This window comes from Phycodurus eques, chromosome 14, assembly GCF_024500275.1.
Source record: "Phycodurus eques isolate BA_2022a chromosome 14, UOR_Pequ_1.1, whole genome shotgun sequence".
Classification (NCBI taxonomy): domain Eukaryota; kingdom Metazoa; phylum Chordata; class Actinopteri; order Syngnathiformes; family Syngnathidae; genus Phycodurus; species Phycodurus eques.
The window spans coordinates 839,203-865,222 of NC_084538.1; the positions used below are offsets into that span (position 1 = coordinate 839,203).

A 26,020-nucleotide genomic window follows, 5' to 3' on the forward strand; every position below is an offset into this window, starting at 1 on the left:
TATTTTCTTTGTGGTACTCTGGTTTTTGTTATTTTTGTCTTTTCATTTTTTAAATTTCATTGAAGTTCATGGAAATGTAATGTCAAGTTTTCCAAACGGTTAATCAATCAATCAATCAATGAATAGTTGTCCGTTAGTTTGATCATCAATTAGTTGCACCTCTAGTTCATAGTAATAACCACTCGTACGACTACTAATGCCTTCCACTTCTCGAGCGCTTTTCAAGGCACTCATTGAGGCTTTGCAATTTCACACATGATCGATTCCCCTCCTCGGTCGCACCAGGTGGGTGGTGGGACGCTACTTGTGTCGCCACAGCTGCCCTGCGGGGGGCAGTCTGACGGAGGCGCGGCTGCCATTCTGCGCATTCATTCGTAGGCGTTGCGGGTTAAGCGTCTCGCCCGGGACACGACGACGACACGCGCTCGTGCGGGACTACGGACCGGCGACCCTCCGCTAGCATAATTATATTTTCCATTTTCGGCAGCGCTTATCCTCACTGGGGTCGCGGGCGTGTCGGAGCCTATCAAAGCTAATTTCGGGCGAGAGGCGGGGTACACCCTGAACCGGTCGCCAGCCAATAGCGGGGCACATGGTGAATATTTCCTCCCAATTCGGCGGCGCCGCCGAGAGGCCGCTGCGCTCTTAGCATTTGCCTAATGGCCGTTAAACATGTAGCGAGTCGCTTTGACCCTTGAACATCCGCGTCGTACCAAAGCAGCGACCTAACAGGAGCGTTAACCAACTTGATGTGCCGATGTGCTCCATCTCCAAGCCTTGCTGATAACCTCTCTTCTTCATCATCTTCCTGTCTGTCTCCTCCTCCTCTTCGTCCTGCCTCCTACGCCGCCGCCGGGTGGACCAGCAGCGGCAGCGGCAGCGGCAGCGGCAGCAGCAGCAGCAGCAGCAGGCTTAACCTTCAGATGCCTTGTAACGCTTGTAAATGCTCGTCTTCTGTGATGGACGCCTCGAGCCTTGCAGTGACACCTCGCTCTTCTTCTTCTTCTTCTTCTTCTTCCATCTTCGTCTTTTTCTTCCGCTTGGGGAGGGATGACGCTTCTTGTAAAATTGTATAACTTGTAAGCTTGTAGTTGTTCTTTGCCATCCACGCTCTTACTAGTCCACTCACTCGTGCGTGAACTCTGTACAGACCCACGTAGGTCCGGTCGGGAAACATCGCAACGTCCCCCCCGCTGATGACATCGTAGTCGTGTGACTTATAGTAACGACTTGAGGCATTCTGTACGACGTCAGCCGCCTTCAGTCAAACAGGAACGAAAAACATCTGCTAAAAACCACCTTGTCTTTAGACGCGGTGAAGCAGCATGTGGTGCGTCAGCCAAGTAGCCGTAAACGGTCGAATTTGGTGCAAGTGGGCTGGCTGGTCTTGCGTTCTCGTCTAAAAGACAACTTTCGGTGTTTCCTGGTGTTTATGTCACAAATGTTCCTGCAAGAAGACCTTTGAGGTTTTTGGACTTTGTTAGTAGCCAATAGTTCAAAACTTCCATCATAGTTTTCCATTTTTCATTCATCACATAATGCAGAGATACTAGATATAGCTACACCAAAATTGGGTCTTTTTCATTTTGTACTCATTTTTCTGATTGAATAATTGGTTAAATGATATTAAATACATTACAATGTTATAATTCATGATTATTGTTAATACATTAAAAAATACACTTTTTATGAAGTCGATTCACTAATTATAATCTAATATTAAATAGATATCAATAAAAAATAAACACGAGAATGACCTTGATTTTGAAAAACTCTTTTCCATTTAGCGTATGAAATCAAGGCTGAATTGACTTGTGAAATAATACAATTTAAATGTTAGTAAAATTGAAGTATGTAGAATTGTTTTTAATTTTGAATTAATTGGTTACTGAATTGTAACTCAAGTAAATATTAATGAATCTAATCCATTTTAAAATGAAACATGAGTGGTTTATTCTATTTTTACGGTCGTCTTACGCGCACCTTTTTCTTCTTCCTCTTTACTTGACCGCTGAAATGCCACATTTGTTTCCGCACCAAACTTTCATCTGGCTAAATGAATGGTGAGCGCATTTTGCATTTTGCATTTTGTCCTTGGCAGAAGTGTGAAATGTACCACTCGCTAGTTTTGCGGAATGCGGCGCTCCGACTTCGTTTACCTTCACTCCGTTCGCGCTCGCTCTAAGCTCTGTAAATAATAGCAAAAATATCAAGTGACATGCGCGGACAAATAGGGGTTAGTGCGTGACGCCATGTTGGGATGTGTCCGAGACGTTTGCATGCGCACATGTTCGATATGAACAATCTTAATACATTGATTCGGGAGTAGGGACCCTGTCGCTGCGTTCGGATTCATTCGCTCATTTTCTCCTCCCGAATCACTAGACTGGGATTTTTTTTACACCTTCCACAAATGTGCAGTGAAAAAAATCCTTGTCGTGATTCAGGAGTCGAGAATGATTCTGAATGCAGCGACTGCGTTCAGAATCATTCACTGGTTCCCGACTCCCCAATCACTACGAATGGATCTTTTTTGCGGCACTCGCTTGACTCCGATATGAATTGAAATGACATCCCATTCTTCATCCATATGGTTTAATGTGACGTCGGTCCACCGACTCTTCTGGGAAGGTTTTCCACAAGGTTTAGGAGTGACTTTATGGGAATGTGTGTTCATTTTTCCACGAGCGCCTTTGTGAGGTCACGCACTGATGTTGGAGGAGAAGGTCTGGCTGTCAGTCGCCACTCTGATTCATCCAAAAGTCTTCTCTGGGGTTGAGGTCAGGACTGTGTGCGGTGCGGGCCAGTCAAGTTCATCTACCTCAAACTTTCTCATCCGTGCATTTATGAGCCGTACGAATGTTGTTTGTGCACTGATGCGCCGCCATGTTGGAACAGGAATGGGCCATCTCCAAACTGTCCAAAATATTCACCCCCGAGTTGAGTAAAGGAACTCTGAATGGTTCAGCGTACCAAGAGATTCTGGCCAGTCAAACAATTTGGGGATTACCCCTTTCTGTTCCGACGTGTCAGTGCACCAGTGCACAAAGCAAGGTCCATCAAGAATTTGGTGTGGATGAACTTGAGAGTCCCGACCTCAACCCCGTAGAACACCTTCGGGTTGACTTGGAGCGGAGACTGAGAGCCAGGCCTTCCGGTCCGACATCGGTGTGTGGAAATTCCCATCGACTCCCTCCTAAACCTCGTGGAAAGCCTGCCCACCAGAGTTGAAAGTGTTCCAGCCGCAGAGGGTAGACCAGCATCATATGAACGCATACGGATTCAGAATGAGATGTCGCTTCAAATCAGATGTGAGCCAATACTTTTGGCAATATCGTGTATGTTGTTGTTCTTGTTGTTGTTCTACTAATCTTCTCCTGCTATGTATGTGTGCATCTTTCTTAACTTCTAATTAAACTTGAATTCTTCACTCACATCAACTTTGTGTGTGTGAGACGCCTCTTTTTCTTGCGCTATCTTCACAACAAACGCGGCGAGCATGACTTTATATTTGCTTGACGAGGAACTGTCATCAGAAACCATCTCTTTAGCTTTGCTATCGCAGCCATCGGTTGCTTAGCCTACGTTGGGAGACCTCGGTGCTCCCCAGCCTTTGTTGCTATGGAAATTACAGCTTGAATACGGTCGAAAAGTTCATTCATGTCAGTGCACATCCATGAATGGAGATTGGGAAAATACTTTTCAGAGTGCAAATTCCTGCCTGGTTTGTACACTCACAATCATTGTCCTTGTCGTGTAATATTCCGGTGAGGTGAATTTTGGGTTTTCCTTTGCTGTAAGCCATAATCATCCAAATGATACATATATATTTACAACAACAACCACCAAAAATCCGAAACGATTTCACTCCGAGCGTGTGTCGTGCATCTCGAGAATATGAGAATGGGACTCCCTCACCCGAAATGGAGCTTTTGACACCGTTGTAATTTATTGAGATGTCGCTGTCGCTTCACAATCACCAAGTGCAGGAATAAATGGACACGCAGCCAATAATCGGATCTGTTGGTTCCATGTTGTTGTTGTTGTCGTTGTTCTTTCATGACGTTTGGGTCGAAATCATGAATCCTGCACGTTGGCGTCGTCGCTGGCATACGTGACGATAAAGAAAGATTGAAAAGATTGGCATTTCTCGCCAGGATCGTTCACTTCTCTTGCTCTGTGATTCGCAAAAAGTAGTTGCGTAACTAAAGTAAAGTGAGCCAAACGACAAGGAAAAATTCCGAGCTTTATTTACTGATGTATTTAACGTTTATTGATAGCAAATGATCACCTGGTTCACGAAGGCGGCCTTCACGCAAAACAAGTCTACTGCGGGGACTGGTGTGGTTTCTTTATTGTCGCGCCTCGCGTATACGCTGTACGCTCACCGGCCACTTGGTGAGGTGCGCACGTTGTCCGACGCAAGGATGACACACTCGGCCTTTACAAATACAAGTCGGCACCTTTTCGTTTGAGACTCATTAATGTGACGGTAACGGCCGATCGTCCGTTTGAAAACGGCCGATCCACGGGGGCGCGCTCGAGTCGAGCTAGCGCCGCAACGTGTTCGATGAGTCGTGCGTGTGTTCCTAATGTTGTGTCCCGATCAGGACGGCTCCGGCGCTCTGAAGCGTAGCGGCTCCTTCGGAAAACTGCGAGCGTCGCTTCGTCGCAGCAGCGAGAAGTTGGTGCGCAAGCTCAAAGGCGGCGGAAGCGGCGGCGAGCCCAAAAACGCCGGGTAACTATCCCCGAAATCTCTCGAGGCGCCAGGAGGGACCCGCCGGACCTCCCGGTCTGCAGGGGGCGCCTGCCGCACTAACCAAACGCTAAAGATTGGCTACGTTTCTTTGACTGGAAGTCATATTTTCATGACTGTCCTGAGGAAAATAAAAACTCTGCCGCTGTTGTCGTGCCAATCTGCACACTATCTGCTTTTATTTGTATGCTTTTGTTGTTATTCATTGTTCACTAATATTTCTTGCTTCTTGTGGGCTTTTATTTTGAACGGAACACGCCGCACGGCTGTCGTCGTCCTTTCCATTTTCATGTTCTGTTCCGTTTAAGAATAAACGACACTCGAATGTGGACCGCCGGCATGTGCTCTCTGGTCCGCTTTGACTTCCCGCTCGGCGCGGCCGGCTGCAACGTGATTGGCTCCCGTGCGGCGGGGCGGCGGGCGACCGGATCCGTCCATCCAAATAGGTTTCCCTTTTGTACAAAATCAATAGTTGCGCTTCGGTTTAGGATTGGCGGGCTTCATATTCACGCCGCATACAGCGGCCAATCATATTGCAGCGGCGCCGCTGGGATTCCTCATGAGGCGGAAGGGGGATGATGATGATGATGATGGCCTCGTCAATACCTTCATTATGATTGTGACTTTTTCACTTAAATTTGTACATTTAGGACTTTCATTTTTGCATACATTTGAAATGTGCACCGTTCTGACTTATCCACTTCAAATTAAGATATATATTTTTTGCAAAGCTACGACTTCATGAATGATGAAAACATTTTTCCTTCTAGAATGACGACATTTTGAATGTACAATTTAGATGCTTTGATTCTCGTGAAACCTGCGATTGTTTTCATGTATCATGAAAACGTTTTTTCTCGTAAATTGGTGACTTTGTTGAGTCGATATTATAACTCTTTATGTAGGATGAAAAGCTTTTTAACATGCCTTCTAAAATGACATATTTTTCATGTCCAATTTGGATGTTTTCATGTATATTCAAAATGCTAGCAAATTACTTTTCCCATAGTTGTGACTTTCCCAATTCAAATTTCAAAGTTTGGAGGTTTTTCTTATATGATGAAAGCTTATTTCACATTGAGATGTCAAACGTTTTCTCCCGTACAATTAAAACGTCTTTCACTAAATTGAAAAGTTTTTCGTGTAATATTAAGACAAGTATTTTTTTAAATGGAAAATGACAACTTTCAGGTCGAATGTTGAATACTTCATAAAGACTATCATGACTCGTGGGTAATTTAAACAGACCAAAAAAAAACAACCTTTCACTTAAAATTCTAACTTTTGTACAGACATTTTTTCCCATGCAAAATTCAAACTTTTCAAATGATGGTGACGTGTGGCCTTCATCCCGTTCCTCCTCCTCCTCCTCCTCCCTCAGGTGACGACTGCATGTTGTCGTCGCCGACGTCGGCGCGCGTGTCCGAGTAACCGAGTGTGATTACGCGTGTTCTCGCCCCCCGTGCCGCGTGACGGCACAGCTTGAAGCGGGCCAGCTCGCTCGGGGTTCTCGACGTGGCCCAGGAGGCGACGCTCGGTCAGCGCGACTACCAAGTAAGCAAATTGACCACGTTTTGCCAACCTACTTCCGCTTTGGACAAAACAGGTCGACGCACTTCCGGCGCCTGACTCCGCCCCGACGACGTCTTTAATTGTTGTGAAACACGTCGTATCCGATGTTTACTCCTTTACGGAAGCGTATTGCATTCACTTGGATTAAAAAAATAAAGCCCTCAAAAACCTTACTCCCCAAATGTTCTTTCTTTACTTTTTTTTCGGAGTATTTCTGACTCGTTATTTTTCTCGGTTTTTCTGAGTCATTTCTTTCCTGTTTTTCTGTGTAACAACTCAGAAAAAAAGAACAAAATATTCCCAAAAACAAAGCCCTCAAAAACAGGATTTCTTTTTTTTTCTTTTATCCAAGTGAATGCAATACGCTTCCGTTGACATATATTTGTATAAATAAATGATATACATGTATTTCAATTTTGCCCAAAGACAGCGGCCGTGAAGAAACCGTTTGAGCAAGTTCGAGTTCAAACAATCAACGTGACGAGCGTTAGCGTAGCAGGCGCAGGAAGTCCGTGAACCCGTTTTCCGGCTTTGCTCACTTGGAAGTCATGTCAAATGAAAACCTTTTCCACCTAAAATTAGGACTTTTCAAAAACCCTTTTCATGTGGAATTCAAATTGTTCTTCCTTGTAAAATTGTATAATGAAAACATTTTTCTCTTAAGGTGACGACTTTCTTTGTGGTAACATTTGGACATTTATAACAAAAGCATTCTCGTACTTGCAATATTTTTTTTAAGTATTTTTCATGTGAATTAAATGATTATTTTCCCATACAATTGGGGTTCGTTCCCCTTTTTCTTTTCAAATGAAAACGTTTTCCTGTCTAATTCCGCATTGCTTCTGCTAAAATTGCCCTCACGCAATGTCATTACGTTCTCCGAAGGCATGAAGTTGGTTTTTTTTTTAAAAATGGGAAATAACTATTTTCACTTCAAATGAGAACTTTTTTGCATGTCATCATAAATAAAGAATCATCGTTCAACCTAATGGATTAAAAGAGGCTGCTGCATGTTTTGTCGACCCTAACGTGTGTAATAAGAGTCGTGTTTTTCATATACTGTACGGGAGTTCTCCAACTCGAAACAGTTTGTGATGCTCACGCGAACGTGAGCAACTTGCTAGTGTCAAAGGAGAACTAGAGCGGGCTAACTCCTTTTGTGCCCCAACTTAGCAGGTGAGCAATTTCACGTTTTTTTTAGAGCTGCAATTTGCACTTGAGTTATATGACGACGACGACGACGACGACGGCTTGTTTTGCGGAAACGGTGGCTTTTTCCTCAGAGTTTGTTCGCCATTTTGCCGGACGTAATGATTTTGGACTCGGACCGTAGAGCTCGCGCTTCTGTCCGCAACTGAGGTGCCGTCGCCATCTTCTGTTTCCTGGGTGGCTTCCCGCTCGGTATCGGTATCTTGGATTAGAAGACGTTCGGTGTCGTAGCGGTCCACATCCAAACACGTCTGTCAATATGATTCGCTTTTACGACGAAACCGAAGCGCCGCCGTACGTACTTTCGGGAGTTGGCCCGTTGTTACGCAGATGAATCAGGACGAGTGCCGAGTGCCCCCTGTAGTTCCGAACTGGAAGTAAACCTCACCCGAAATGAATAAATGTCATTTCTGCGCTGAACTTCAAAATGGCAAACACGGAGTTAGCCCGCTCGAGTTGTCAGTGGCTCAAACGTTCCTCGATTCGGATTTGCTTCCAATCCTCGACATGCTTTTCGACTTTGCCGACACTTGTTACGCTTTCCTAGCATTAGCAGCTTAGCACGACGTCAAAAGCATTTTTAAATGACGTTTAGATTTCCTCCTAATTGGGTTGTTTTTGTTTTTGTTTGGGGGCATCATCCAGGAACGAAATCCTCGTCTGAAGAAGAGCCGCGACCTGAGCGCCAGCCGCACCGACCTGGCGCGTTGACGGGCACCACGACGACGACGCAGACGTAGCGCCCCTCGTCCTTGTAAATACCGTACGTCTTTCCCGCTCCGATTGGATCGGACGTGAGCCGACGCGCCCGCTGTCCGAGTCTCCAAAACGTCTCGCGGTCTCGGAACTCACGCTCGATGTCGTAGTAGTCCGGCGCGCCTTAGGATGAAAAAGGTTCGATTGTTTTTGAAGCACGGCCGTGTTCAATTGCAGTTGTTGAAACTTTCTGTGAACGACGATTGTCGGCCGGCGGCCGCACGGAGACGACGGACGCGCTCGTTCTCGACTCCGACTCTCGCGCGCTGACATGTTTGTTAACTTACAGGAGAAAAGTGATTTTTTTGGTTTGTTTTGGGTTTTTTCAACCCGGGAAATAGGTGTCACATACGAGAGAAAAGCTTTACATTTACAGCATGGACAAAGTCGGCATTTTGAAGACTCCAAATTGCAACAGCCAGCGTAAAACAAAAAGTCGCTTCGACAATTTGTCGTTTTGTGTATTACACGTGAATCAAAATCATGCTCATGACAGAAAAGTTGGGATTTCATCAGGAAAAGTTGGAATTATATTTTCATAAAAGAGAAACAAAACTTTTCTGTCATTTTCTGGAGAAAGTTTGTACTTTACGTGAAAAGAAGTCGTCATTTTACAACTCCAAATTTCAACCACCGCGGTCAAACTATTACAAGAAAAAGGTGGGATTTTACATGAAAAAGTCTGAATTTTACAGGACAAAAAGGACACTCGTGACAACAAATTGGAAATGTTTGAATTTGACGTCAAAAGTTGGGATATTTCAACTCCAAATGACAAATGTGCACAGCGCGTGAAAAATGTTGGCATATTACATATTCGATGAAAGATTGTGCACATCCTTGTGGGTAGAGTTCGCACTCGGCGGCGCCGCCAACGTGCTCGTCCGCGTCTGCTGGCGCTTCGGGGCCGGCGGGCGGGCGCAACCCCGCCTTTCGCCCCAACTCAGCTGGGATGGCGACCAGTCACCGCGGTTGCTTGCTTGCTTGCATCACAACAAGGTTTTTGCCCCAAAAAAAAAAAAAAATTGGCGGGGGGCAAAAAAATTCAAATTCATTCAAAATTCATTCATTTTTGTCATTCAAAATGACAAAAAAGTTGGAATATTACAAAAGTTGTGTTTTTACATCAAAAGAGAGTTCAGATTTTACCAGAAGAAACATCTTATTATGTCAGAAAAAGGTTGTCATTTTAAAAATAAAAACTTGGGAATTTTATGATAAAAAGTTGTCATTTTGCATGAAAAAAAAAAACCCAACCCACTTTTACGGACAAAAAAAGTGCATACTTCTATGATCAAAATTTCATTTGGGAATAGAAAAAAATCTGCCGATTTAGATAAAGAAAAAAAAAACAACTTGATTTCAAAGCATTTTTGAGCGTTTAGTTTACATTTGGACTTTTGACAAAGGACGATTGTCGGCCGACTAGAATGAAGAAGACGAAGACCGCTGACTCGTTACTTTCCGGGAGAAACGTTACGGCGCCGCAAGTCAACTTTGTATTATTCTGAGGACGATTAGCGGAATGGCTGTTTGTTCTTTCGATTGTGACGACCGAAAGGCCTTTTTAAGGGCCGCAACATTCCCGAACACGCAACAATCATTTTAGGAGGGAAAAGTCATCATTTGACGTTGAAAAAAATAAATAAATAAATAAAGTCTGCATTTCACTTGGTGGAATCTATAATTAGACTAGAAAACGTTGTCTGTTGTAATTTTACACACACAACGAATGTTTTTAAAGGAAACAATCATAATTTATGAGAATTGTTTTTCAATTTTATGCGTCATATGCTTACACATTTTTACTTCGTACAAATGTGTCATAGGATCGAGTTTACATTTTGGAGGACAAGTACAAATTTTACAAGAAAAGCATTTTATGATGAAGAAAGTTTGTTGATACATAAAAGCTTCCATTTTACATGATAAAAACTGTCATTTTAAGTGTAAAAATTCTGAACAAATTGAAATTTGAGACAGGTGACAAGTCAAAGGTGAATTCAACCTCATCAACACGTGTCCAAAAGGCCAACATAATGCTTTTATTAATATTTCTCTTGTTTTCCTAATAGAGATGTGCAATAACCCTCATTTTATTTGTTTGTATTATTTTCAAAAACAATGTATATGCCGGCTGTCATTCCTAACACTTGCTGTCATTTCCAAGATTTGATATTATTATCTTGTTATTATACCTCATGTATTGTAATATATATATATATATCGATATATCTAGCTCGATCTCAAATCTTCAAGTGACTGTTGATCGGTCTTATTGGCATCGACGCACTGACAAGCAGCAGCAGCAGCACCGCGATGACGTCATTTCCGCCGTGAATGTATTGAAAACGACGGGAATTCCATTCATGTAAATGAAGTTTGAATTTCATAGAACTGCTAAAAGGTTCGCAAGTGGCAAAAATAAGAAGTGTTGTGCAAATTGCGAATGACACGATTTAGTCACGTGAGGGAAGTTGAATAAAGTTGTGGTGTTGTTGGACGTGTACTGTTGTGTTTGTTTGGTTAGAAGTCACTACGTGTGCAACCTTTTCCTCTTTGTAAATGAAGGTCAGAAGTCGTATGTTTTGTGTCGTAACGGCAACTTTACTAAGTTAACGTTTTTGTTGTTTTAGAGCTATTACCAATCCTTTGTGTGGAGTTTGACTTTTTTAGGACCATTGCAGATATCGCAATTTTCGGAAAATAGGAAACATTTTAGGAAGCACATTGGTAGAAGTTCCGACTGACTTCAAGCTAATATTATTACGCTAACGTCAAAATTGTGGGGACATTTTTGCCAGCTGAACATTTTCCCAGTTTTCCAAATGTAAATCAATCTCCAATACATGCCCCTCCCCTTTTTAAACAACTATTACGTACTACTGTCCTTTGGCTTTCTTTTGTTTTTTTAAATGACCAATAATAATCTAGAAACGTTGCATTTCCAATACACGTTTTTTAAATGTATTGACAGCTTTTGCCAATCCTGTTTTTCTTTACGTTTTTATTTATTTATTTAGTTTTGCAAAAACAAACAAATACCCATATGTTGTATTCCTTTGTTTATTTATTTATTTATTACTTTTTACACGACCAGGCTTTTCAGTCGTCTAAAAATGTTGACAATTGACCTTTCCCCGAATTCTAATGTAAACAAAGCCCCATCAAATGTTTTCGTGTCCAAACATTTAGGACTTTCCACGTCACCCTGCCAACTGGAGAAAACAACAAACAAACGCAAAAAGGTGACGTTTTTCCGACTAAATCAAAAGGAGTGCAAACGTGTCCGCTGGGCGCGGCGAGCGGCCCGCGGCCCCAAAAGCAAAGACGGGGGAAAAAAAATTAAAAGCAAAAAACAAAAAAAGCAAAAGAGTGCGCTGGCAGCGCTTTAACTTACGTCACTTATTATCTGCGCTCCCATTGGCTCACCGGCCTGTCAGTCCGGCGGTTTGGGGGCGTGTCTACAATCACTACTGGTCTTGCGTCGAAGAAGAAAAAAAGAAGCAGCCAACAAAATGTGTTCGGTTCCCGACGGCAAGAAGCTGGTCCGCAGCCCGAGCGGCCTCCGCATGGTGGCCGAGAACGGAGCCTTCAACAGTCCCTTCTGCCTGGAAGAGCCCCGATGGGTGCCCGACAAAGACGTGAGGCGTTTTCACCTCTTTTTCGTTCCTGTACACTGAAGCTGCTCAAAGACAAGCTGGGGGGGAGGAGACCGCGCGGTTCCGGTGGGTGCTGTCAAAATAAAACCGTGCGTGACGTTGCCTCGATATTCCATCGAAAACTCAAATTCTATTCAAAGTGACGCATACTGTCCCCGAATGTAATTGAACTCAACGCGTGTGTAGTGTTGCGTAATTGCTGCCCTGGAAGACGTTTTGTGGCGGTTAATGTGAACCCTTATTTTGAAATTGCGAGACGGGCTTGTGCTAAATCAGGCGAATTTGACTCCTTCGGACGCCTTCGCTAACAAACTCAAATGTTGGCGAAATAAACCGTTTTTTTTTGGGGGGGGGGGGGGTTTCATCTTTGAACATTTTGTGTCGTTGTAATGCCAAAAGGCGAGCTCGTTTGATATGTCGTTAAAGGTTGTTCGTCTTGACAAAGCTGCTGGAGTTTGTGTGTGTGCTGGCAGCGCCTTTGTACACACTAAAATCAAGACAAACACGCTATAAAGTGAATCATTTACCAAGCGAATGTTGGTTTTGTTATGATTTCACTGCAACATTTAGAAACGCTGCCTTTTCCTTACGCTTTCCCGCTTACGTGTGTTGCTAACCATAGAACAGGAAGTGCCGACCAAAGGCAGCATTATGCTCCATTACATGACGTATTTCAGGTGTCCTCAAAGGATTGGTCGTTTTTACCTCATTTTAGTGCGCCGATTTCCAACCACCGTGTCACGGAAATGATCCGAGATATCACGTAATGGTCCAAAGAATTATGAATTGACTACAAATAATGCATCTTTTTCATCGGTTGATACCAGTGACGACACAATTGGTCCAGCGAGAGTCTGATGCAGCGTAAGTTGTTACGTCCAACTCAAGTACACGTTAGATTTGGCCTAAGCAAACAGCGCAAAGGCGAACACCGTTCTCACGTTTCGCTGTGACGGCCTTTTTTTCCTCAAGCACTAATTTGTTTAGGCTGCCCAATAACAGAAATTGTTCGTGAACCAAGAATAGTGCGGCAGCTGAGGACATTTTGATTGACAAATTTAGTTGGACAACTGAATTGTTCGCGGACCGGAATTAGCGCGTGAACCAGGTACGTGCGCGCACGGCCATTAGGTGGTGCTCAAGCACCGTTCCCTTTTGCCCTGAACCAAATAAACACCCTCTCTGCTGCAGTCTATATTTTTCGTCATTGATGAATATTTAAAAACAAACAAACTCTCGTCATCAATGGAAAGCAAAGTGTTTTGAACTCTGACAAGCATTTATTTGAGTTCTAGGGAGAATTGTACATGCTCCCGCCTTGCCGTCGTCGTCCTCCTTCCAAAAACGGGGGTGTGTAGACTTTTGATACCCCCTGTAGCCTCACCTTCTCCTTTTGCGTTAATGGTTGTATTACTGACGACACGCGTTGATTGTGTTTAGACTTTACATCGATCCGATCGGTATCGGACGATAATGATCATTTAACGCAGATCGGCTTTAATGTCGTAATTCGCCGATCTGCGCAAAAAAACATGAACTCTGCGTCGCCGTCGTGTATGTTTGAATCCAAAAGCGAGTTCTATTTTAGGGGATACTTTTTCTCCCCTATTCCCAATTTTAAAATATTGATTCGTATGTTGTAATATATGTTTGTGTTTGTTCCACGATTGAAGGCGTTCAAGTCTTCTCTAGCAAAGCGGCGACTTTGGAAGAACGTTCTCCCAAGTTGTGTCTTCCGTCCCTCAGGAGTTCCTTGTGAAAGCAGGCGATGCGGTTGCTTGCCAGGCGGCGCGAGAAAGTGCCGGCGCCCGCATCCAATTTCAAATCCAACGCCACGCAACGCCCTTTCTTCTCCTGTTCGTTTCTTGTAAGAATTTTAGTTCAGCGCTAAATTGCAAGCAGTTCGAAATCGGGAGTTACTTTTCAATGACCCGGGAGTTCTCGAAGCGACTTGTCTGTGAACTGAATTGCGGTCGCGGCGTCGCAAAGGCTCGCGACGAAGCGTTTTGACTTGCATTTCCCCCGCTAAGCGCTTCCCGTTTGCCTCCCCGCAGTGCCCCCGATGTATGCAGTGCGACGGCAAGTTCGACTTCATCAGGCGCAAGGTCTGTTTTTCCGCGTTTCGCCGCATCGGCAAACATTTCCGAGGCGTCCGCCCGCCTAAGATGTGTCGCCCCCCGCGCAGCACCACTGTCGGCGTTGCGGCCGCTGCTTCTGCGACAAGTGCTGCGGCAAGAAGGCGGCGCTGCCGCGCATGAGCTTCGTGGACCCGGTGAGGCAGTGCGCCCGCTGCGCCCTGCTGTCGCACAAGGAGAGCGACTTCTACGACAAGCAGATCAAAGCGCTGCTGGCGGGTGAGCGTGGCGCTCCAAGAAAGAAAAGACAACATTTGGGTTTGGCTTCAGAAAAGTCACCGGGCGGCTTCGTCCTCGAGCACGCGTGCGTTTCGCCCTCTCGAGGGTTTGGGATCCAACGGAAAACGTCACACGTTACATTGGCCACTTGCAATTCTCATTCGAGATTCGCTCGCTCGCTCCACTCCGAAGATGTCAAAGACTCGTATAGGCCCCCCCAGTGGCTGTGAGCAGAATAGCCGATGACGTCGCAGCAATCTGATCGGTCAACGAAAAAACACATTGGATCGAGAGAGAAAATGAATTAGCACGCTTGTCCTCGATGAGACGCACGTTTTGTCCTCTGCTAAGTTGGGAAGATGGGGCTCATATTCCACCGGTGTGTCGCTTGTGTGCGTGCAGGAAGTTCCTTCGCGGTCACCGTGGGAGCGTCCGACAAGTGTGAAACGATGACTTGCCGCCTCTCCAACAACCACAGGTCCTCTTTCCTTGCATTCATTCTTCTGCATCCAAATTGTTGACGCTCCGTCTTGTGGGCTTTTTTCCCCCCAACTGACGACAAACCAAATTCGGACGATTGCCGCTTGTATTTTCCACACTTTCGGACACGTTGACCTTCTCCTCCCGCATTCGAACCGTTCCTCCTTGAAAATGTTCCTTCAACTATTTTTCACATTCCCCAAATTGCCGCATTTGTCCATATTCTTATTCTCGTGCGGGTCGCGGGCGCGCCGTCGCCGACTTCGGGCGGGAGGCGGGCAGGCGGCGCGCACCCCGAATTGGTCGCCGGCCAATCGCGGGCCACATTGAAACGAACGACCAAACAAACGACCATTCGCACTCGCTTTCAATTTAGTCTTCAATGAAGCTAGCGCGCATGTTTTTGGAATGTGGGAGGGAAGCGGAGTACCCGGAGAAAAGCCGCGCGGGCACGGGGAGAACATGCAAAACTCCACGCGGATTTGAACCCGCAACCTCACAACCGTGAGGCGGATGCGCGAACCGGTCGGCTTCCGTGCCGCCTACGTTTCTTCCGTCGGAATGAATTTCCATCTTCGTGCATTCACGCGCGCGCGCCGCTGCCGTTTCACGTTTGCGGCGGAACTCGAATCATCTTCCCTCATTGGAACCGATGCAAATCTTGTGTTTTGAATCGACCGTATTGAAACCGTACGTCACGTAATTCATTAGAATGTAAAGAATTCAACCGTCAATGCATCGTGATAATTCAGTGGGCGTTGTTGCTGCGCCTTCTCGTGTGTTTGGGTGCCTTTTCCACCAGGGGCAGTATAGTATTCACACACATGTATGTATATTAAATAAATGGAGACAGTCACAACTGCTCAGTAAACTAGTAATATTAGTTGTTCTTCGCAGAGGAAAAAGAATATATGCCTGTGAGTTTTGTTATATTGTCCATTTGTGTATAAATGACCAACGATTTCCCGCCGATTTTGTCAAAACGCAACCTGAGTGCAATGCAGCAAAAATGTCGACAATGGGATGATGACTTCCAGAGAAATTGAGCTTTTGTTTGTCGGTGGGGGGGAATGTGCAATATCGCCTGTAGAAAAAAAACGATCAAAAAACAAATTGAAATTAGAGTAAAACAGTATAAAAAAAACAAAACAGTTATTTCTCAACGTACCGCTACAAAATTGGAATTTTGAAGTGAATTTCTTATGAAGATGCTCATCTAAAGTGGCTAATGAGCCTAAATTGACAAGCAATGTTTGTCAAAAGGGTTTTTTTGAAATACATTTTTTAAGTTAAAATAATGAAGCTGAGCTATTCAAATGTGGACATAATCTATGAAGCTGCAAAGTACTTTGAAAAAGAGAAGATTTGAAAACGTCAGCGTACGACAATGAATTGACACCTGATCAATTATCAAATTAAGAACTGATCGTTGAGCCGTTGTTTAACTTCAAATGGTTACAATTTCAGCTGCTCAACAGTAAATATTCATCATTCGGTTTATTATAATAATAATAATAATAATAATAATGAACTTCGTGTTTGATCAAAATAAAACTTTTGCAAACATTTGACTTCGGAAGACAATAATCAACATTTTTGCCAATTCGGACCAAACCAGGAACCGAATCACAATTCAATTCAATTCAATTCTTGTTCATTTGAAATGATGTCACGTGTTTGAATAAAGGATGGAAATCTCAAAAAGTTTTTGGATGCATTAAAAAAAAAGGATTTGCATAACAGCTAGTTGGAACGCAAGGACGTGGATGCTAGTTTGGTTAGCTGGTCGCGAGCGGAGGGTTCGGATCGGATCGGATGCTGACGTGCTCCACCTGACGTGCAGGTACCTGTTCCTGGACGGCGAAAGCCACTTTGAGGTGGACTTGTCCGGCATCTGCAGCATGCAGATCCTGACCGAGGCCAGCGGTCCAGGAGGTGAGAGGCCGAAAACCCGTCCCCCAAGATCAGGTGGGCGGAGTCCAACGGAGGCTCAAAATGGAGCCCGTGGGACTTACAATTGTCCGACTGCGCTGAAATCCAAATGCCCTCAAACTCTTTGCCCGGGTTTTGTTGTGCGTGTTTCATCCTAAAACGGGTCTGCGGCGGTACTTTGACTCACGAGCGGTGTCGCGGCGTAACGACGAGATTATGCAAATTCAATACAAAACGACGTGGGAGAAAATGTTGACAGTTGCCTTTGGAAACTTCTGTGATTACAATTTTTGGAACATTGGAAAAATGGCCGCAAGCGCCTCCACTTTTTTCCCCTCTCTTCTTCTTCTCACTTCCTCCTCCTAAAGCCGACGCTTGTGATTGCGTCTCTCTGGTCGTGTGCCATTCTGCCGTAGTCTCAAACATGACACGTTTTTCCAAATATGACCATAAAGCGCCCCCTTGTGGTACAATGTGTCTGTCTGACATTTTGAGAAGGACACACAAAATAACTCCATTTGGACTTTTTCATGCAACATGTCAGTCTCGTGCACATTCGTCATTAGGTCAGCGTGGTATCAACACGCATTTTTACACTTTGTATTGCTGAGAAGAAGAATTCCCAAATCATCATCATTCCAAATGGCATCAAAATGCAATGATTGATCTTACTTTGAGAAAGTCATTATGCTGCAACTTTTGCATTTATAACTGCGTCACTTGTGATTGAGAACATTTGCAAAAAATTGCACCGCCGTCTTTGCAACTTCTGAGATTTTAAGATTCGAGGCATCGCTTGATCAAAATGTATTCATTTGTATGTAAGTGCAGCGAAGCGAGGACGAGTGAATTCCAAGAAAAATGCACAAAATGATTACGTTGTGTTTTTGGGCCGGATTGAGGAGATAACAGTTCAGTTGGACGGGGAACATTTGAGTTACGAGCTCGGTCACAGGATGAACTCGGCTCGTAGGTCAAGGCGGCGGTGTCGTAACTCGTGCGCCTCTTCTTCTTCTCTTCTGCTGCTTCGTCGGTCGGATTAGAGAACGAACGGATCGACACGTACGACGGCCTGCTGGACGCTCGGTTTGCCTGCGAAGGTTTGCGCCGCTCTTCCGTCCTTCCGCCTGCATGAAACTTGCCCTTTGACCTCTTCTTTCATCATCGCGTGAGGGGGGCCTGCGCTGCAGTCGCATTTTTTTTTGTCCTTTAGCATGAATGCTAATGCTAAATGTGCAGGATCCCGGTGTTTCTCTCGTCGTCGGCAGCGTTCCTCTTCCGTCACGGCCTGTCTAGCGTTAGCGTTTATGCTAAGCATGCTGTGTTTGTTTCCAAATTCCACGTCAGAGTGAAGCGTCTGTCTTGTGTTCACTTAGGAGATCTTTGTGTTCCGTGTCTCGTCTTATGCTCGTGACGGCGTTCCCGGTGTGGCTTTTTTGAGGACGTGCCTACGTGGCGGCCATGTTGGGAGGTTGGAACCTGCTCATTTCGCAACCGATTTTCCCCAGCTTGACCTTTTTTTTTTTTTTTTTTTTTTTGAGTCAATGAAAAACATCTTTCACATATGTGAGGTCTTGTACGGTGTTTTCCGCAACCGTATGCAGCGCAATGTGCCGGCGTGCTTTTGATCTCGGCGACTCTGACCTCCTCGCTTAGCGCCGCCGTCGGCACGCAGCCGAAAAGGGGCGTGTCCTATCCGCCCGTCCCTACGTGCGTTTGGCCTCGTGTCAGCCTCGGCACTTTGTCGTGTTAGTCGTGAAGCAAATACTCACTGTGTTCATTCTTCTTCCGACGCGCGCTTGTAGGCACGTCTCCGCGCGCTAGCGGCATGCTAGTCCGCTACAAGCCGTCGGGCTCGCAGGACGCGCAGCAGCTGCGATTGGACGGCGCCGCCGCCGGCGACCAGAAGACGACGACGGCGGCGTGGCTGGCGGCCATGCACAAGGTCAGACGGCAAACGGGTCGGACCGCTTGCGGACACGTTCCGTTCTAACGTCTCTCCTTTTGCGACTTCCCACGCAGGCGACCAAGCTCCTGCACGAGTCTCGGGAGCTGGAGTGAGTCCGAGAGGAGCCGACCCGCGCGGACGCCGGCGGCTCGCCGCTTCCGCAAAGTTCCCGCCGTCTCCGGACGCCATTTTCTACCTTGTTTACTACTTCAAACGTCGGCCCTTTTCTCTTGCCGTTTCTACTAAGAACCTTCTCGGAACTCCCGGAAAGCCGTTTGAGCATTTATCGGATATCGTACTAGCGCGCCGAATCGGCTCACTCGCGGCAAACGAGCATACCGGCGCCTCCAGGACGTCCAGCTGGATAAATGCGCAAACGTTTTTCCAGCCGTTGCGTGAGGAGTGCGACGTTCTGTCCTGGTGAAGTCCACAAACACGTCACGAACAAGAAGCTGATGTCCGCGTTGTGTCGTCGTCGGGAAAGGAATTGTGGGAAATGTAGTCCTGAAGGCGCCGGATGTGCATCTTGATACTTTTGACAGCGTTGGTCTTCCTCATCCTCGTGCTTTGGACCTCGGTCGGGTTTTAAATGGCCCCCTGACGTAGCAGGTTGGGGAGCAAAAAAACATTTCCAGACAGATGACGATGATGATGATGATGGTTGGGAATTTTGGAAGTTTCATGTTTCGGGCTAAAATATTTGGGTTGGGACTGCTGGGCTTCGTGTTTGTTTAGCGTTAGGATGCGAATGTGAGGGGTTAGGGTTGGGGTCAGAGTTCAGGCGACAGTTAGGCTTCGAGCACGGTTGGGCAAAGTATGGCCCGGGGGTCCAAAAATAGCTCACTGCGTTTTTTTTTAATCCGGCCCATCTTAATCAATAGGTTTTTGTTTGTTTGTTTGTATGAAGGACGGGACGGACGGGACGGCCCAAATCGGAGCAGCCGAATGAAGGACAACTCGTATTAATCGCGTTTGGCTGACAAAATGTCTTCTTCGGCTTTTAGCACTGCTGCTAAAGATGATTTTTCGATGCTTGGCACCCAAAAGTTGACCAGCTTCACTAAAGCGCGCGCGTGCGCCGAGATTCAATTGATTTGTACGCCGGCGCCTCATTTCTTGACGTCATTTGGAAATAAAAAGCTTCCGACTCCTTCGTTGCAGCATCTTTACACTGTTTCTGTTGTGACATTTGTTTGATTGCAATTGTAAGTTCTCTGTAAAATTAAGTACACTTTTTTTTTTTTTTGACCCTCATGAGGCTAATGTGCCAATGTTTATGAAATATTTTTGTATTTTATTTTAAAAATATAATTTGAAGGAAATTAGTATGTAAATTAAAATAAAAACATTTGGGCACTTTTTGAAATGAAACCTTTGAGGCCAATATGATAGAACGTTTTTAAAAAATATTTCTATTTCAAATTATGATGTAATATAATTTGTATAAATGACTGTTTCTTGTGGTTGATTACCATGACTAGACCATTTTTAAAATTATTGTTTAAAATATAATATTTCTAATGCAAGTATGTATCCATAATTTGTTCCAGGTGATCCCAAAAAATTATTTCTGGACACTTCAATTTAATTGAACGTTATGTATTAATGAATTATATATTCATCAAGGTCGATTAAAAAAACGTTTTACTAGTTAAATATGTTTTGATGAATGTCAAATTTCTTGTGGGCGATCGAGGACATGTTTTTGAAAATGTAAATCAGTATTTAGGAAGCAAATGTGCTAAGTATGTTTATGAATATTAAAACTAAGAATTTCTTAAAGTTGATTGAAAAAAAAAAAAAAAAAAGTCAACATCAATCAATGATACATGTTTTCAACCATTTAGAGCATGTGGCAAATGTGTAGTAAATATGCCGTAATGGATTTGCTCCTTTTAAAAAATACCTGAAAACCTGAAGCGGCGCCTCCTGCCCAATGATGGCTGGGGTGGGCTCCAGGGCTCCAGGGGTCCAGCGTTCCAGGTCTCCAAGGCTCCAGGGGTCCAGCGTTCCAGGTCTCCAAAGCTCCAGGGGTCCAGCGTTCCAGGTCTCCAAGGCTCCAGGGGTCCAGCGTTCCAGGTCTCCAAGGCTCCAGGGGTCCAGCGTTCCAGGTCTCCAAGGCTCCAGGGGTCCAGCGTTCCAGGTCTCCAAGGCTCCAGGGGTCCAGCGACCCGCGTGAGGAGAAGGGATGGATGGACATTCACACCTCTGTTAATCCTGTATCATTTTGCGGTCGATGATAATAAATACAAATATATTCCAACATGGGCACATTGACGATGCCGTCTTTTCATGTATTCAAATGACATTTGTTCAAGTCGGTTGGACTGTTTTTGAAATAACTTTGATGTATTTGACGAGCGGGAGGTTCCATGCGCGTCACGCGGAAACCCACGTCGCCACTTTGAAACAGCAAACTAGCTCAAAGAAAGGCAACGAGCTTTGATTGAAGTTTTTGTGAGCTCCGAGCGTGGAAGTCGTAAACTTGAGCGGATTCTGGCACCCCTGCAACAGCTGCACTTGGTATCGTCCTGCAGAGTGCGCGTGTAGAAACAAAGTGTTTTTTTTGTTTTTTTTTGAGGGGGGGGTTGGTTTTGTCTTTGGGAAAACCGAATTTAACCAGGCCCGCTTTTACTCCAAACACATACGCCCCCCACGCAAGGTTTTTTTTTCTTTTTTTTTTGAGGGAAGGGGCGGCAGCGTGCACGCGCACGTCACTCATCCACGCGAGTTGGAGGCAGGTAGCGTGCACGTGCGCGCCGTCTCATCAACGGCGGCCGACCGGCTCCATTGCGATTCGCGCGTGTCCTCGTGGGCTTTCCTCGGCTCGCCGAAGCGACGCCCGGCCGGAGAACGAAGAGCGGACGGCGGCGGTGCCACGTAGCTAGCCGGCTAACGGAGGTAGCCCGACGTCGGTCGGCGCTCGAGTGTTGGGGCTTCCGTGTTGGCCGCTTCCAATTGGCGAATTCCTTCCCAAGTCTCGTGGAAATGTCAACGTCTCGCTAATGCGAACTTGATGAGCCGTCACGGGAAAGCCGACCTAACCCTCAGCGGCTCCGTGACGTCAGCACGGAGCGACAAAACCCACGTTTTCAACAGCTAACGCGTTAACGGTGTCCCCGGTCGGTTACGACGTTCGAGTAACAAGGAATGACGTTGTGTCTTCCTGGGCTGTCGCGTGACGTCACGTTGATCAGAGAAAGGAATTCAAATGACATTTTAGCACTGCTGTGGAAATGAATAGCAAAAATAATACGCTTATTTCGCACGACGTCCTAAATATGACGAATTCCTGGTTCTGATTCTGTTCTTCCTGAATGACAAATGTAATATGTACAAGTGTAAAAAGAAGTTAACCACCGAAAATGTCACTTTGCGACCTCCGTGGCCTTGAAATGAAAAATGTATTTTTGGAATTTGAAAAAAACGACCTACTTTTTGTGTCTAGCGCGAGAGCGCCCCCCGTTGAGCCGCCGAGATGAGCCGGACGTGCAAGAACTGCGGGAGTTCCGACGTGGACGTGGACCACGCCCGCGGAGACGCCGTCTGCACGGCCTGCGGGTCCGTGCTGGAGGACAACATCATCGTGTCCGAGGTGGAGTTCGTGGAGTCGGGAGGAGGAGGGTCGCTCGCCGTTGGACAGTTTGTATCCTCAGAAGGTCGGAACCTGGAGCGAAAAAAAAGTTCGCAACTTCGTGCGGAACGTCGCATCGCGTTCTCTTGATGTTCGCTTTACTGTCGCGTCCTTGTAAAACATTGCAGGAAACCAACGTTTCTGAATTGAAAATGGTTTTTTTTAAAGGAGGTGTTCTCGAAGAGCCGCACTAGTAACGAAATACTTCAGTCGAGCTAAATGCAAGCTGAGAAGGCGAATAGTCATCGATCGAAACGAGAAGTTCTTGGAAATAATCAAAAGACTAGCGATCTTGTCACGCTAGTTTTCTGTGGGCGATAGTTCCAGAAGAAAAACACGCGACATTCTCGAGGTTCAAGGAGGTCAGAAGCCCCGAAATGATCAATTGTCACACAAGGGGTTCTCAAGTGGACGCGTTTGCCTCTGCTAAAAATCAGAATCAGAATCAGAATCAGAATCATCTTTATTTGCCAAGTATGTCCAAAACACACAAGGAATTTGTCTCCGGTAGTTGGAGCCGCTCTAGTACAACAAACAGTCAATTTACAGAACACTTTGGGGACATAAAGACATTGACAAAAAACAATTGTGCAAAAAGATGCAGAGTCCTCTAGCACTTAGAGCAGTTCGAACGACTAATATTGCAATAGTCCGGTGCAATGACCATTGTGCAAAGGGCGCCAAAGGGAGTGGATGCGGTTTAAAGTGACGAGTAGTGCGATCATCTGGGACAATGTCGGTTGTGCAAATGTTACAGATACTCCTCAATCAGTGTGCAAATGGAGCAGATGCTACTCTGGCATGAGTGGCCAGTATATGCAAATAGTGCAGCATGGCGAGACAACTACAGTGAGTGCACAAGTAATAAATAATTGGCCCCACAGAAATGTGACAACGCACTCAAGTCAAAAAATTGCCAGCTTGTTGTCATTGAATTATAGGTTAGGTGTTTAAGAAGTTGATCGCAAGAGGGAAGAAGCTGTCGGAATGCCTACTCGTTCGAGTTAGCGTTGATCGGTAGCGCCTACCTGAGGGAAGGAGCCGGAAGAGCCGGTGACCGGGGTGCAGACGGTCCGAGAGGATTTTGCACGCCCTTGTCTTAGTTCTGGCAGCGTGCAAGTCCTCAATGGTGGGTAGGGGGTTACCGACAATCCTTTCAGCAGTTTTGATTGTCCGTTGCAGTCGGAGTTTGTCCTTTTTTGTAGCGGCACCGAACCAGACTGTGATGGAAGAACACAGGACCGATTCGATGACCGCTGTGTAGAACCGTCTCAGCAGCTCCGGTGGCAGGCCGTGCTTTCTCAGAAGCCGCAGGAAGTACATCCTCTGCTGGGCCTTTTTGAGGACGGAACTTTCTCACTGTTGTGCGTTTACCGTTTTTTTATTTTTTTATTAAATGAATTAATGTTTTAATTACATTAATTTTTACTTTCCTGTATTAAAGCGGACGTGTTCATCTTCAAACGGTCCGTTTGTTCCAGTGCCTTACAATAGTATGAAATCTACTTCTTAGAATTGAACCTCGTTGGTACTTGCAGAAGAATTTTGTACTTTTTTAGGAAGTACTTTGAGAACCACTCTCCGTTTAGTAGCGAGATCCAAGTTGTACTAGAAGGTAAGCAGGAAGAGCTCTAAAAGACAAGAATTGTTCTAGAAGGCCAAGACTAAATGTTCCTAATGAAAGACAAGATGTTGCAGAAGTTGTGGAATATAAGTGAGCTGTTTTAGAAGTTCTTGGAGAAGGACAGACGATGTTGCGGACGGGCAACACGAGACGTTCTCGAGGATGGACGCTAGCTAGCGCCTTGCGGCTGAGCGCGAATATTGATTGATTGATTGATTGATTGATTGATTGACAACCAGGACGACTTCGTCTTGACGTCAGTCAGTTGTTTGTCCCTCATCGTTCGTTAACTCCGAACTTTGACCTCCAGCGTCCACGTGGCTTGTATTTTGCGTGTTGTTGTAGTGGACTGAAAGTCCGCAAGAGGGCGCTGCCGTGTCACCGAATTTCCCGTGAGCTCCCCCTGGTTTGCCTCTTCAGTCCCGATGACGTCACATCACGGCCTTTATCAGTTTTCGCATCAAATGTCCACCTTTGTTGTGTTTGGGAGGTGCTCAACTGTTGTTTTTTGCGTGTGCGTGTGTGTGTTTGCAGGCGGCGCCAAGCTTCCGTCGTTCGGCGACGGTCATCTGGCCCACGCGGGCAAAGAGTCGCGAGCGCAGACGCTGCACAAAGGTGCGACGCTAACATTTATTCTTATTGGCTCTTTTCCACTCTGGACTTTCTTCTCGCTTCTCATTGGTTGAATATTGGCTGTCAATGGAAAAAAAATAGTTCATTCCGTCATTCTTTGACATTTGAGTGCCCCAACGTATTCATTTTTACAGTTATGAACTAAGTGTCCACTTGGTCGATTGAATTTTTTTGTACTTTGTGTTACGAGTCCAAATTTAATTTGAAAATGGACATTTTGCAGAAGTGATGTGAAAAGAAATAGAGCGACTGTCATGCCCCTGCATGTGGGCAAGGAGAGCCACAGCACTACCTTCGTACATCACCAAACGGCATCAAAAAAATTCCCTTCATTATAATCATAAATAAACATAATATTCAAAACAATCAGAGAACGTAATGAACTTAAGTTGGGTAGTATTAGTGTGTTGATGTGTGCCTTTAAGGGGCGTGGCCTAGTGAGCGACATCAGAAGGTTGCGCTTACAGCGCGCGGCTAGGTCAGCGCTAGCGTCGTCTTCGTGCTCCTTGAGAGTGTTTTCATTTTGTCTGTCGAGTTGAAATGGAAGGCGGCGGCGGGCATTTATTTGTGTTGTGCGTTTTGTAGCGAAACAGCACATCGGCGTCCTGGGCCACCAGCTCCAGCTCAGCCAGCACTGCCTGGACACGGCCTTCAACTTCTACAAGATGGCGCTGGCCAAGCACCTGACGTGCGGGCGCAAGGCGGCGCACGTCATGGCCGCCTGCATCTACCTGGTGTGTCGCACCGAGGGAACGCCGCGTATCCTTTGGCAAACGCCCGCGCCTAATTGCCACCGGCCGCTGTAGCATTAAGCAACGTTTTTAAAAACCATTTTTCGCGCACCACTAGAGGGAGCCCGGGCACCACAGGTTGGCAATCGCTGTTCTACAAGGTCAGACGTTCAAGTCGCCGACGAGGGGAAAAACCTTCGGCGTACGTTAAACACCCGATAAGCTGGACAATAGCAACATAAGGTGTTGTAGAAGGTCAACACTTGTTGGTGAAGGCCATTGTCTCGGACGTCGGCGGAACACGGTCGAACGACATCGACACGAGTTGTTCTGCAGTCCAAAAACGTACATGATTTCTTCTGGAATGTCAGCATAAGATTTTCTAGACGTTAAATACTTGTTTTACGATACAAGATCTTATGGGAAGAATCTTATTACCTCAATTCCTACTAGCGCCGTTGGCGTTCCCATAAGGTCAACGGTACCATTGGCGTTCGAGAAGACAACCGCGTGAGATGTTCTGACGATAACCAGTCTGTGTTCCAGAAAGTCAAACATCATTGCGGAACAGCTTGAGATGATTTGGAAAGTAACACACGGGCGGTTCCAGAAGACAACACTTGAGATGAAACGACAAATATTTGAGATGTTTTAGAAGGTCAATAGCTTCAGATGTTCTAGAATCGAAATACTTGATGTTCTCGAAGTCAAATACATGACTTCTAGAAT

At 45.6% G+C, this 26,020-nt stretch overlaps 3 protein-coding genes across 20 annotated transcripts in view; all 3 read left to right on the forward strand.

Moving 5' to 3' along the window:
- The window catches only part of klc1a (kinesin light chain 1a), a 34,122-nt gene extending 23,102 nt beyond the window's left edge, over window positions 1–11,020 (forward strand). For 2 of the 12 annotated variants that reach the window (XM_061697203.1, XM_061697205.1), the window contains exons 13-14: window positions 4,611–4,738; window positions 6,238–8,176. In XM_061697203.1, coding sequence (XP_061553187.1) covers window positions 4,611–4,738; window positions 6,238–6,385 — 276 coding nt within the window. In that variant the 3' untranslated portion in view covers window positions 6,386–8,176. The other 10 variants (XM_061697210.1, XM_061697212.1, XM_061697211.1 and 7 more) reach the window with 8 other exon arrangements.
- Window positions 11,021–11,735: 715 nt separating this feature from the next.
- zfyve21 (zinc finger, FYVE domain containing 21) lies at window positions 11,736–19,819 on the forward strand. Of its 4 annotated transcripts, XM_061697221.1 has the most exons (9): window positions 11,852–11,937; window positions 13,702–13,822; window positions 14,010–14,060; window positions 14,141–14,309; window positions 14,712–14,787; window positions 16,633–16,724; window positions 17,765–17,821; window positions 18,527–18,666; window positions 18,744–19,819. In XM_061697221.1, the coding sequence occupies exons 2-9, from the start codon at window positions 13,724–13,726 to the stop codon at window positions 18,780–18,782; spliced, it is 723 nt and encodes a 240-aa protein (XP_061553205.1). In that variant the 5' UTR covers window positions 11,852–11,937; window positions 13,702–13,723; the 3' UTR covers window positions 18,783–19,819. The 4 variants fall into 4 exon arrangements, with proteins under 4 accessions (XP_061553202.1, XP_061553206.1, XP_061553205.1 ...); XM_061697218.1 differs by lacking the exon at window positions 13,702–13,822 and having other exon boundaries at window positions 11,736–11,937; XM_061697219.1 differs by lacking the exon at window positions 11,852–11,937 and having other exon boundaries at window positions 11,946–13,822.
- A 1,385-nt stretch (window positions 19,820–21,204) lies between these two features.
- The window catches only part of LOC133413179 (transcription factor IIIB 90 kDa subunit-like), a 46,608-nt gene continuing 41,792 nt past the window's right edge, over window positions 21,205–26,020 (forward strand). For 2 of the 4 annotated variants that reach the window (XM_061697198.1, XM_061697199.1), the window contains exons 1-4: window positions 21,205–21,570; window positions 22,118–22,328; window positions 24,462–24,542; window positions 25,146–25,319. In XM_061697198.1, the coding sequence (XP_061553182.1) occupies window positions 22,148–22,328; window positions 24,462–24,542; window positions 25,146–25,319 (436 nt within the window). In that variant the 5' untranslated portion in view covers window positions 21,205–21,570; window positions 22,118–22,147. The remainder of the gene's footprint in view (window positions 21,571–22,117; window positions 22,329–24,461; window positions 24,543–25,145; window positions 25,320–26,020) is intronic. The other 2 variants (XM_061697200.1, XM_061697202.1) reach the window with 1 other exon arrangement.

Coding starts and splice junctions, on each gene's coding strand:
- zfyve21 (XM_061697218.1), top strand. CDS start 11,812: ATGTGTTCGGTTCCCGACGGCAAGAAGCTGGTCCGCAGCCCGAGCGGC. Junction 14,788..16,632: donor CGCCTCTCCAACAACCACAG/GTCCTCTTTCCT, acceptor CCTGACGTGCAG/GTACCTGTTCCTGGACGGCG. Junction 17,822..18,526: donor CGCTCGGTTTGCCTGCGAAG/GTTTGCGCCGCT, acceptor GCGCGCTTGTAG/GCACGTCTCCGCGCGCTAGC.